Source organism: Diaporthe citri (assembly GCF_014595645.1).
Source record: "Diaporthe citri strain NFHF-8-4 chromosome Unknown scaffold_1, whole genome shotgun sequence".
NCBI lineage: Eukaryota > Fungi > Ascomycota > Sordariomycetes > Diaporthales > Diaporthaceae > Diaporthe > Diaporthe citri.
In genome coordinates, this window is record NW_025064846.1 from 2,762,121 (window position 1) to 2,773,596 (window position 11,476).

An 11,476-nucleotide genomic window follows, 5' to 3' on the forward strand; every position below is an offset into this window, starting at 1 on the left:
ACGTGAGTAGAGCTAGCTGCTCGTGATGAAGAGCCCGATAGACGATAGATCCAGGCAGGGTAACATTCCGAGAAGCCACAGAGGTCCCTGAGTTCCGTACTTGGCCCTGAACGACATGGGTGTTCAGGGTTTCCAGGGTCTCTCTCGGTTCTAACCTACCCTCCCCCTCTTGACCATTACAACGACGAATCAGCCATCCATCGCTCATAGATTGTCACATGGATCAGCAGAGTTCGATGCATGCATATCAAGGGCAGCATGAAATTCCTTCACAGCATTTTGGGTTTTCACGCCATAATGATTGAAACGATGCTGGGAAACTGTGACTGACGTGGGTTTGTTTGGCAGGACCCAAACTCCCGGGTGCACTGAGCGTGGGGACCATTGTTCCCCCTGCCCTATTTGGTCGACGTCATGAGATGCTTCTGACTTTTGCCCTCATTAATCTCCTGACTGAGCTGGCAAAACCACTTTACCATAACCAAAATAAGCCAATTGCTGAGAAGTCGCACTGGATTGAAGTGTCAGAACGCATAGAGACTCGTAGAATCGGGACATCAGGAGACTCTTGTTGAGGTGGAGTCATCTCTGCGGCGTATATCACGAAGAGCCCCGTCCAAGATCCCACCTCTGTTCTGCCTCAACCTCTCCCATGCGCTTTATTACCCCGAGATCTCACCTCCTAAGTGGTTTCACACCTACAGTAAGCAGGATGGCACTTCACCAAGCAAAATCAGACAAGCTGATCTGTAAGTAATCCCGTCAACATATCTCCCAGCCCCTCTTGCAACGAATCACCAATGAGTCATCACCATCCCACTGCTGCACATCTTTGTCCCTCTTGGTAGTCAACGCCACAGAATGTTAACTGACACACACCCAGTCGCACCCGCCGGCGGCGCTCAAAACGCCCGCGCCGACCAATTCCTCCAGCACGAGTCTCAGGGCGGCCTGCACCGGCGCGACCTGGACCCAGCCAGCCCCATCACCCAGTTCCACTCATGGTTCTCAGCCGCGCAGTCCCACGCCGCCCCGGCGACAGGGCCCAGCAGCCAGCAGCAGGAAAAGCAGCAGCCGGCCATCCCTCACCCGGAGACCTGCACCCTCTCGACGGCCTCGCTCCCCTCTGGCCGCGTGTCCGCCCGCGTCGTGTACATGAAGGAGCTGGACGCCCGCGGGTTCGTCGTCTACTCCAACTTCGGCACGAGCCGTAAGGCGCGCGACCTCGAGTCCAACCCCTGGGCGAGCCTGGTGTTCTGGTGGGAGGCCCTCGAACGCCAGGTCCGCGTCGAGGGCCGAGCCGAGCGCCTGCCCCGCGAGGAGAGCCAGAAGTACTTTGACACGCGCGTGCGCGGGAGCCGCGTCGGGGCGTGGGCGAGCCGGCAGAGCGCGGTGCTGAGTTCCGAGGTGGGCGGGGCTGGTGGGGATGGCGCCGGGGAGGGCGACGACGGGCGCGCACAGCTGCAGCGGTGGGTCGACGAGGCGGAGGGGCGGTTCAGGGGCTCCGAGGACATCCCTGTGCCTGAGTTCTGGGGCGGGCTGAGGATCGTGCCCGAGCGGGTTGAGTTCTGGCAGGGCAGGGAGAACAGGCTGCACGACCGGTTTGTGTATGAGAAGGTGGAGGGGCAGGAGGACAAGTGGACGCTGGAGCGTCTGAGCCCGTGAGTGTGAGTAGATGGTACACTTGACGATGGCATCATGAGGAGACAGGGCCACAGCACTGTCGCTTTGGGTTGCTTCCATATCTTTGCTAAACGGGGCTCAAGTAGAGTTGGTTCAACGGGAATCTTATCAATAATCCTGTCACCTTTTCGTCGCACCCTTCTATGGGTCATACATTATCCAAGCAACAGACAGTCTCATACTCAGAATAAAAGTCCACGTCTATCGAACATGCAATGCATTGCTCCATGAACACATTGACCCTTGGTCGCGACAAACGCCTTACGCAAATCCACCAGTCCAGAAACACCGACAAACCATCTGGATCTTTTCTCTGAACACTCTACAAGAAGTAGTCAGCCACTGGCTTCTTGGCCGGCATGCCTCTTGAATCCTGCGGTGCTGCTTGAAACACTCGGTACCGCCTCGCCGGTCCGACGGTCGGCGGTGCTATCTGACCCTCCATCAGCGGCGCCCTGCCCGCCGCCCCGCCGTCGCTCCTGTTCACATCGCCATTGCTGCGGGAGAACGTGCCGAGCCCGGACTCGTCCTCCGACAGCTCCAGTAGAGCTGCCACATTGCCACAGCGGTAGCAGTAGTTGGGCGCCGACCAGACTGTGACGATGCTCGTGTCAAACATCTCCTTGAATCCTTCCATAACCAGCTGGTGCGCACGCGCGATCAGCGACAAGTTGTTCTTGTTGTTGAACTGCCTGACAATATCCGCGCCGAACAGAAACCCTGCGCCGCGCGGCGAAAGACCCCAGCCGTCGATGTCGTCCGGGTCGGACCAAAGCAGGTCGCACATCGCTCCTTCATGGGGGACCTCCTGTTTCCGATCAAGAAGACGGATTTTATCCACCGTGTCTATCAACGGACTGAGGCCACCGTGGACACACAGCACTGCGCCTGCGGGGTTGCCGATCGACCCGCCGCTCGACCCCGACGCACCTGATCCCGGAGGGCCTGTCTTGTCTCCAGTGGCTGCCGCCGCGCCGTTCGGGCTCTTATTCTGCTCCTCGCCCTCCAGGTTCCGGCGTGGGAACCTGCTGATGACATCCCGATCCGCGTTACAGACTTCGATCTCAGTGTTCTGCTCCAAGTACTCCTGCGCCGAGGGGCTTTCGCTGGCGGGATATAGGGTGTTCGAGGCACCAAGAACGATCGCGCCCAAGGCGAGATAGTCGAAGACATCACAGCAGTATCTCCACACATTCGCGCTCCCGTATTTTCTCAAGCATTCGTCGTAAAACCCATAGACGGTCGTGATCTGTCGGGACTCGTGGTTGCCCCTGATGAGGGTCATGCGATCGGGGTAGCGAACTTTGAGGCAGAGGAGGAGGAGGAACGATTCGAGAGAGTAGAAGCCACGGTCGACAAAATCACCTGGAGAGGTATTCGATCAGCTTACATGTCTGGGCGGTGGCCATTGCGACGGAAGGAGGGGAGGGGAAGGGGTTCATACCCATGAACAGGTAGTTGGTGTCCGGCACATCGCCACCCACTCGAAAGAGTTCCATTAGATCATGGAACTGCCCGTGTATGTCGCCGCATATCTACTGCATGTCAGCGCAATCCGGTGAGGCAAGATACCAGGTATGAGATTCCCATACTGTGACCGGCGCGCAGACTGTGACGACATTTCCCTCTTCTATTAGTAGCTCGCGTGCCTTATGACATATCTCGCGGACTTGGGCTTCTGGTATGGGACGACAGGCTCGAAGCTGTGCGATGGCTCTATGCACAGTTGTTAGTATTGTCCAAGGCGGTTTTGGATCAGCGGCCGGGGTTCGCTCACTTGTCCAGGTCGCTCATTTTAACGGCGGCTGCAGCTGCGCAGCCTCAGCAAAAGGCTGGGATGCAGCTTTGGAAAAAGGTCAATGGTACGCTCGCATAGCACATGCACGAGTCGAGAAGGAGGGCAGGATGTCGGAAATAGTCGGTTGACCAGGACGTTATCAGAAGTCGATGGTGGAGAGGGTTGTTATCGAAGATGGGATATCCGATGGAACTGTGATTGAAGCTGTCGCGATTTCGGCGGAGTTCCTACCCCAGACTTTCCTTTTAGGGCCGATCAGCAGCTCTCCTGCAGGGATTATCAGCCTCAAGCAGGCGCTAACGATGCCCGCCGCCAGTCCCGGGTGTGTGGCCCGCCAGCACTTTGCCTGCCGGAAGGAGTCCAATGAGATGGCAGTCATTTGAGCTTCTCTCACGATTTTCTGATGAGCGCATTGATCTACGCCAAAGGCTGTCGCTGCTTCACGGTCTTTCGATTTGAGCCCACATGCCATGACCACGACACTGGTGGCTCTGTGTGAGCACAATTGGTGATCTCAAAAACTTTGTGTCAAAGCTAATCGACTTGCAGAGTACCCGGCTCTCCACCACCCTCGCCATCATGCCACCACATCTCCACCCGAGGTCCCGAATGACCTCGTCCTTGTTCGCGACCACCATGCTTGCCAGCTTCTTTGTGGTAGCTCTCCCACACGTACTCCCGTGTCCTGCTCCGAGGATCACATACGCCGATGGGGAAATAGTGGAAGACGAAAACGGCAGGAGGAGGCGGAGGCGGAGGGTACAGCAGCAAAGCCAAGTCGTACAGGGAGGAGTTGTGCAATTCAACAACATAACGCAGGAAGATCTGGTCGACCATGAAGGAAACAGGAGCAAACGCGAATGCCCTGTACCGAAGCCGGGCGGAAAGGTCGGGGAGCTTCTGGGCTTCAAGCAGTCGAGCAAGTCTCCAACCACCGACAACAGCACTCAGAGCCGTTCATTATAGCGAATCGAGGCCACTCGACTGTGCCATTGGGCACACCATCATATTCTGGCCATGGACGACATTGATCGTTCCGCATACCTTGGCCATCCAATCTGTGAGGACTTTCGGGAACGTTTCCGGTACAACATCTTCACTCCTCGGACACGATGCGTTGTCGATCGCCCGACACATCGAATTGTATATACGGTTATAGGATCGGTGGGAAATCTCCCCAAATCGGTACCGCAAATATGAAACTGGGTTAAGATGCAGATGGGAAACATTGGACCCGACAAAGAGTCGGACCAGCATCCACCGGAGCAATATGAAGTGGCGATACCACGATATAGAAAATGCAATACGAAACCAGCTCAACACAGCCCTCATGTGTGATTCGGCTTGCAAGAGGTCAGGTGCCTCAAGAGAGGCCTTGTCGCGGGTTGTCGTCCGTGTCCAATTGGTTTTGCTCAGTCCACGCATGGCAAGCAGGCGGAAGCGTCGGACCACGCCGAAGGACAAGCAGAGCGAAGATGAGATCCCATCACGTTTGCTTTCAGACGAACATGGAGATTCGCACCTGCAGAAACGGAGGGTATACCGGTACATCACTCGTGCCATAGCCACAGGGAAGCAGAGCGCGTCACCCGGCCTGATTTGCACACCCACACCCAATACCCACACTCAATTTTCACACCCAACACCCATGTACCCTAGTTGTGCACCTAATACTATATGCCTAATTCATATGCATAATTTACATGCTCAATCTGCAGGTCTACTTAGCCTTAGGTGTGTGAAGTGGGCATTTGGATTGGACGTGTAAACTAGGTATAGGTGTTGGTTTAGTACTGGTGATGTACTGGTATACCCTCCGTTTTTGTCGGTGAGAGTCTCTGATTTCTTTCAGACAGGATAATGACCATACAATGCGTGTTATTCACTCGGCATTACCCAAACGCATCCTCACGATCCCCGTCATTGCCCAATCCAAGGCGTGACGCCTGCCCAGCGCGTAACGAGGAGTTTGACTCGGGTTTGGGCCAAGCTCTCCTTTGGCAGTCACTCAGGTGATCAGTGCATCACTCTGCAGCAATTTGAATTCCACATCCTCACGGTGGCAGAGTCGCATGGGCGGGCAGCGCCCGCGAGATGAGACGGGTTGTTCTTGGCCGTGGCTCCGCGTCGATCTGGGGTTGCTGAGTGTCGCAGAACGCGGATCCTTCACCGACGAACCTGCTCGAGTACTCCAGACGATGGAAAATCGAGATGTCAAGCTTCACGGTGGGGATCCCAAAAATTGTGGATGAACTCTGTCGATATCATGTGCGGTCGATCTTCTTTATTTTGGCTGTCAGACTCCAGATGAATTGGTTGCTGATTTTGGTGCAGAGCTGACTGCTGGGGCGAAACTCCGTCATGTGGAATACACTCCAGAGAATTTCAACACTGAGCTCTCACAGATATTAGTCTACCAAATCTCTTCATGGGATGAAAATGCACAGCTGTCATCTCATCCTCCTGAGCGGTGACAGACAGGGCGTAGACAACTGCTTGATTGTGTTTGGACCATAAGCGAGGACGAGGGGTCCGGGAATGCACTTGCCGCTCTGCATGTGCGGCTCTAGTATACTCCTGGCTCAACACCATGAAGGGCCGTCCAACTCGATGCTTGAAGGCTTCGGGCGGGTTTCATCGACAAAGTCGCCGTGATCCGACATGATCGCCAGAAGTCGCGCAGGGTGCCTTCTCACGGCTTGGCGAAATATGCACCATCAGCTCTGGCTTATAAGTGTTGCCTATGCGCACGTCGGTCCATGCCGTCCTCCTTCCCAGGTGAAGCCATATCTGGTTCTCTTGTAATATTCATTTTTTTTTCTTAGTCACTCATTCAAGAGGTACGTCGCTGGTGCAACTTTACTACCTGCAGATTGTGTGGACTGACCAGCATATCCAGCTGTGCTCTCAAACTCCAATCTTTACACAACACTATCACTTAATCGGACTCACCAATCATGAAGTCAATCACAGTCCTTCTCCTAGCCGGGCTCGCCGTGGCCACCCAAGAAGGCGGTGCCCAGGTGGCAGCAGGCAACGCAACCGACATCCAGCAAGGCAACTCGACCGGAGTCAACCAAGGCGCCGACGCCAACGCACAGGCAGGCAAAGACAACAACAATAACAACAACAATGATGAGAACAATGCAGCGAATGCTTCGGATGTCATTCAGGTCCAAAACGGCCAGCAATGCATCAACGTCGAAAGCCCTGAATGACCCAAAGTGCGTGTTATATATTGTTCTCCGAAGATTGTCCCATACTATACCAAACTGACACATCCTTTCCACAGCTTCGACGCTGCGCAGCTTGATTTGCAGAACATGAACCAGGGTGGCCTGAACCTCGGCAGCATCAACCTGGCCGACCCAATCTCGCTGGCCTTCGGAATCGACAGCCTGATGAACAGCTTCTGCCTCGGCGGGATCGTCGATCTGAACACCCTCCTCGCCCTCGGGGTCCAGCAGCAGCAGCAGATGTTCCTCGAGCTCGCCCAGCTGGCCCAGCTACAGCAGCTTGGCGTCCTGAACGTCTTCGGCGCGCAGAACCTGATCCAGTCCAACCTGCTCTTCGGCGGGGCGTTCAACGTTTTCAACGCCGGTGAGTCTCCCGTTGCTGCTGCATTCCCCCTTCCCCTGGCGACGCGGATGAGTTGAGCACACCAAGCTAATACTTTGGACTAGGAATTATCAAGCGTGAGCCTGGTGCAAAGCTGCCCACACTCAGGGAGCGCCGGGATGACATGATCAAGAGGCAATGCAATGTTGGGCAATCCGCCAACATCCAGAACCTGCCGCCTTGCCAGGCCGAGAACAATGATCAGCAGAACCAAGATCAGCAGAATGCGGACGAGAACGCTGACCAGAATGCTGATCAAAATGCGGACGAGAACGCGGATCAGAATGCGGATGAGAATGCTGATCAGAACGCGGACGAGAACGCTGATCAGAATGCTGATCAGAATGCGGATGAAAATGCTGACGCGCAAGCTGGTGAAGAGGCCAAGGCCGGCGAGGAAGCTCAAGCTGGCGAGGAAGCCCAAGCCGGTGAGGAGGCGAAGGCTGGCGAGCGAGCTCAAGCTGCCGAGCAGGCCCAAGCTAGCTAGAAGGCTCAATAGAATGCCGACGCAAACGCGGAGGAGTGTAGGGCGTGATATGCCGCGCTGGACTCGCGGTAGTAGGGCATTCGATATTCAGTCACGAGCATTCAATTTGATACCAGTAGTTTTGCAAAAGCGGAGCCATTGCCATATTGATGCACAAAACATTAGGCTTGACCCTAGGATAGGCTTTCCAGACGTATTGAAGGGTTTCCTTGCCTTGGATGCTTCTACGTAGTAATGAGCATTCACTGGTTTGGTGAGGAAATTTGACCATGTATTCAACTTATGACTGTACTCGATGTCTTGCAGAAACAAAATCTAAATTGTCTATACATTCCAATCATAGAAAACTTCAACCTCAAGGTGAACATATCAAAGTGTTACTGCTGTCTACAAGGGGTTTCTTGCCCAAGTCGGCCTTTGTTGCTATCAAGGGTCGATTCTCTTGCGCCTCTGGCTGAATAGAGGTCACCACTTGACTCGGAAGAAAAATGTCTGCTTAGTCCCAAGCCTTGAGCCAACGTCTGATGTCAACTCCCGTCCGATCCCTCCGCCAGACTCATCTCTGCCGATCGCCGTTTTCGCCATGGTGCGATGGGATGAGCATCAGCCACACCGCACCGGACGGGTCGGGCACAACCTCCTGAACGGCCTCGTCGTCTCAAAAAAGCTCGGATGAGAGGCGATTCCGGATGGCAACTGTCACTGCATGGCTGGGCTGAAGGGAAAAGCATGGACGGCGATGACACCATTGAATACTATGCCATATTATTCACCTAGTCACCTGCATCAAGTTTTCTGACTGCGACAGTTTGAGATGGGGATCACGGCCCAAAGCAGCATGGTGCGACTCTGGCGGGCGCGAGCGACGTGGGATTGGGACTGGGGGACTGGCCCGCCTGGCTGGGGTGCCCCCCTGCTGGGAGGGCATAGCTTAATGGGCTCTGGGCCAGTGAGAACGGCCCGGCAGCCCCTGGGGACCACTAAATAGGCAAAGGGCGTCCGTGCCCTCCCATGCGGGTTCGCCTGACGCCTGTCAGCCGGTCCTGAACTCAATCCGGATTGAATTCGGACCAGTCCAAACCCAACTTCAACCTCACCTCTTCCCCACCAGACAAGCTCATGCCCAGCGACTGCCCGCTCCCTTTCATCTGACCACCTGGGCGGTGTCTGCTTGGCCTCCCCTGACCGCCATTGGCAGGGCAATGCCAACTGTCGTCCGAGCACCTTGGCCCTGCCCTATGGGGCACTCGACTGACAGACGACAGCAGTTGGCGCCAATGACCGGATGACAGAACTCTGAATGTCATGTCCTGTTCTTTGCTAGTCTAGCAACCAAACTGATGTTGCCCGCCACCCAGTTGTTGCGGCGGGCGGAAGATGAAATGACTTGTGTGACTGCATACTTGTTCTCTAAAGGGATCATCGCCAACTGCTTCACTTCATCCCAGTCTCCTCGCCCACAGCTTGCCATTTGGGCAGAAGCGGGACATGGAAGAGTCTCTGCCACCCCATCCGAGCATGGCCACATGGCATGCCGAGCTGGACAGGCTTGGCTTAGTCAAAAGCCGGCGAGGCGGTCGGATTCTCAACACTCAAACAGAATCCCCACCCACCCATGGCGGCGATCAAGTAAACTAATTGACTGGCTTCCTTGATCCTGCCAAGCTGGAAGCTCGGTATATGTTTCTGCCAGCCATCCTGCCCAATGCAAGGCCCTGTCACCGGCGTCAAAGCTGCACACCAAGTCTTGACCAGGCGGTAGCATTCTGCGATTAAGGTTATTTCGCCACCCTGGACTCTGCGCCCATGTTTCTGCAGGATCCCTACGGTGAACAACACAGAGAGAGGGTCCCGTAAGTCCTTGGCTCGTCGAGTCCCCGGCCACGATGGCTTCCGCGTGTGTCAACTTGATAGTCCCAACCCACGATGGGGCTCTGGGAGCACACGTCGGCTGGAGCAGTCATGTCTTGGGACGATGGGCATCCGAGCTAGGGGCTCCTGCTCTACCTTGCAAAGTCGTCCCGTCGCCGTCGTCCCGTCTCTCAGCCCGCTCCATGCCACCAGGGCAGAGCATTGCAACATGTCTCTTGTTTACCACAAATCCCCCCATGATCATGCACCCTGGCCTAGCCATATAGTCTCATCCCTGCCGTTTATCTGTCTATCCATGCAGTCTGATACGCAACGGAAGACTCCTTCACTACACATCCGGATATGCTTTGTCGTTTGATCAATCTTGGCAGACGGTTCATCGCTCATCCGTCCCAAGACCCCAGGTTCATCATACTCGTCCCCATCTGTATATAATATCCTGTGTGGTCTTGTTCCAATGGCCACTATCTTGTTGTCATCATCCACCAAAGCATCATCGGTCTTCAAGCCTCTTCCATTCACTCTACAGTCGTTCCTTTTGAGGTAAGCACATCCTCCTCCAGCCTCTCCACCTCCTACTCCGGGGTAGACATTGGTCACTAACTTACTCATCAGCTGTGCTCATTGTTCTATTCCACATTCCTTCGATACCCATTTACCTGAACTTGAGGTGAGCAACCCCACTCCAGATCGCAGGGCCCAGGCATCATGACTAACAAATATCCCCAGCTGTGCTCCTAATCCACTTTTAATTTCAAAAATGAAGTTCTCTACCATCTTCGCCGGTGCCCTCGCCGCTGTCGCCTCCGCCGCTCCCACTGAGAAGCGCGGTCAGCTGGACATCTCCCAGCTCAACAACCTCGAGCGGTTCAACTCCCTGGACGTCAACTACCTGAACCGCATCAACTCCCTGGACCTGCAGCTCCTCAACACCCTGGCTGTCCAGAACAACTTCAACGCCCTCGCCTTCCAAGGTCTCTTCCAGGGTCAGGCCTTCGACGTCAACGCCCTCCTGCAGCTCCAGCAGCTCCAGACCCTCCTCCAGCTCGGCCAGCTCGGCGTCTTCAACGCCTTCGACCTCTCCAGCCTGAACCTCCAGGCCCTGCAGCTCGGCCTCATCAACAACGTCGGCGCCTTTGACCTGTCTTCGCTTGTCGATGCCTCGCTGATCCCCCAGATCACTGCCATCTCTGAGCAGACCAGTACGTACCATTCTCCATCCTACACAGCATCATGAGATCAAACATATCTAACAAGTACACAGTTGTCGTCGGCAAGGAGTAATTTCACATCATGGGTATTTACATTGGGCATAAGAGGGGGGCAGGGGAAGGAGGCACTCGGGGACCCGAGCAGATCATCTTTGTCCGTCACATGAAGGAACACTCCATTCAGGGTAAATAATAATACGATCACTGTCGAGGCTCGGTGTCCTACGAGAGAGGCTGGGGCTTGGGTTTGACTACTACTACTATTCATTACTACTACTGTCTCGTGTGCTAGTTTTAACCCTGCGGATGGTGGTTTAGACCAAACAAGTTTTGGAATTATTTTTATATATATAGGAGGCACAGAAGAGGAAATGCAGATGCTGGCTTGGCTTTGAGGCTTCTCAGTCATCTTAGCCTTTGCTGCTTACTCTCGGAAAATATACTGGACATTTTCCAACTTTGCTCTGCGTGTCCCCTACTGACCAACTCTTTCCTGCATTGATCTCCATGTGGGACTTACGATGAGCCACAGAAAAATCCTGGAAATACGTTACCGGCGATTAACACACCCGGCAGTGGGGATGGCACCAAGATCTCCGAGCCCCAGACCCGCCGCTCCTGAGGACCCACCACACCCGCGAAGGAGGCCTCGACAGTCCAGGCCTACGGGGACTAACACCCAGGCAAAGCAAAGAGCCAAGCTTTTCCCAGCCCTGCCAGGCCCTGTCTCCCAACTGACGTCTGCTGTCAACAGGGAACCAACTTACAAGAGAGAAAAGAAATACCCGATGCCAAGACCACAGGAAA

At 54.9% G+C, this 11,476-nt stretch overlaps 5 protein-coding genes across 5 annotated transcripts; 4 read left to right on the forward strand and 1 right to left on the reverse strand.

Moving 5' to 3' along the window:
• Positions 1-712: 712 nt before the first annotated feature.
• Positions 713-1,665, forward strand: INS49_000714 (uncharacterized protein; the record flags this gene model as incomplete). Its single annotated transcript, XM_043161551.1, has 2 exons — positions 713-749; positions 884-1,665. The coding sequence occupies 2 exons, from the start codon at positions 713-715 to the stop codon at positions 1,663-1,665; spliced, it is 819 nt and encodes a 272-aa protein (XP_043030057.1).
• Positions 1,666-2,005: 340 nt separating this feature from the next.
• INS49_000715 (uncharacterized protein) lies at positions 2,006-3,477 on the reverse strand (the record flags this gene model as incomplete). The annotated part of the gene is made up of 4 exons (XM_043161552.1): positions 2,006-3,048; positions 3,128-3,218; positions 3,276-3,399; positions 3,461-3,477. 4 exons carry the CDS (start codon positions 3,475-3,477, stop codon positions 2,006-2,008), a joined length of 1,275 nt encoding a protein of 424 aa, XP_043030058.1.
• A 583-nt stretch (positions 3,478-4,060) lies between these two features.
• Positions 4,061-4,447, forward strand: INS49_000716 (uncharacterized protein; the record flags this gene model as incomplete). The annotated part of the gene is made up of 1 exon (XM_043161553.1): positions 4,061-4,447. The coding sequence occupies one exon, from the start codon at positions 4,061-4,063 to the stop codon at positions 4,445-4,447; it is 387 nt and encodes a 128-aa protein (XP_043030059.1).
• A 1,991-nt stretch (positions 4,448-6,438) lies between these two features.
• INS49_000717 (uncharacterized protein) lies at positions 6,439-7,586 on the forward strand (the record flags this gene model as incomplete). The annotated part of the gene is made up of 3 exons (XM_043161554.1): positions 6,439-6,681; positions 6,790-7,081; positions 7,165-7,586. 3 exons carry the CDS (start codon positions 6,439-6,441, stop codon positions 7,584-7,586), a joined length of 957 nt encoding a protein of 318 aa, XP_043030060.1.
• Positions 7,587-10,218: 2,632 nt separating this feature from the next.
• On the forward strand, positions 10,219-10,742 carry INS49_000718 (uncharacterized protein; the record flags this gene model as incomplete). The annotated part of the gene is made up of 2 exons (XM_043161555.1): positions 10,219-10,660; positions 10,723-10,742. The coding sequence occupies 2 exons, from the start codon at positions 10,219-10,221 to the stop codon at positions 10,740-10,742; spliced, it is 462 nt and encodes a 153-aa protein (XP_043030061.1).
• Between the last annotated feature and the right edge of the window lie 734 nt (positions 10,743-11,476).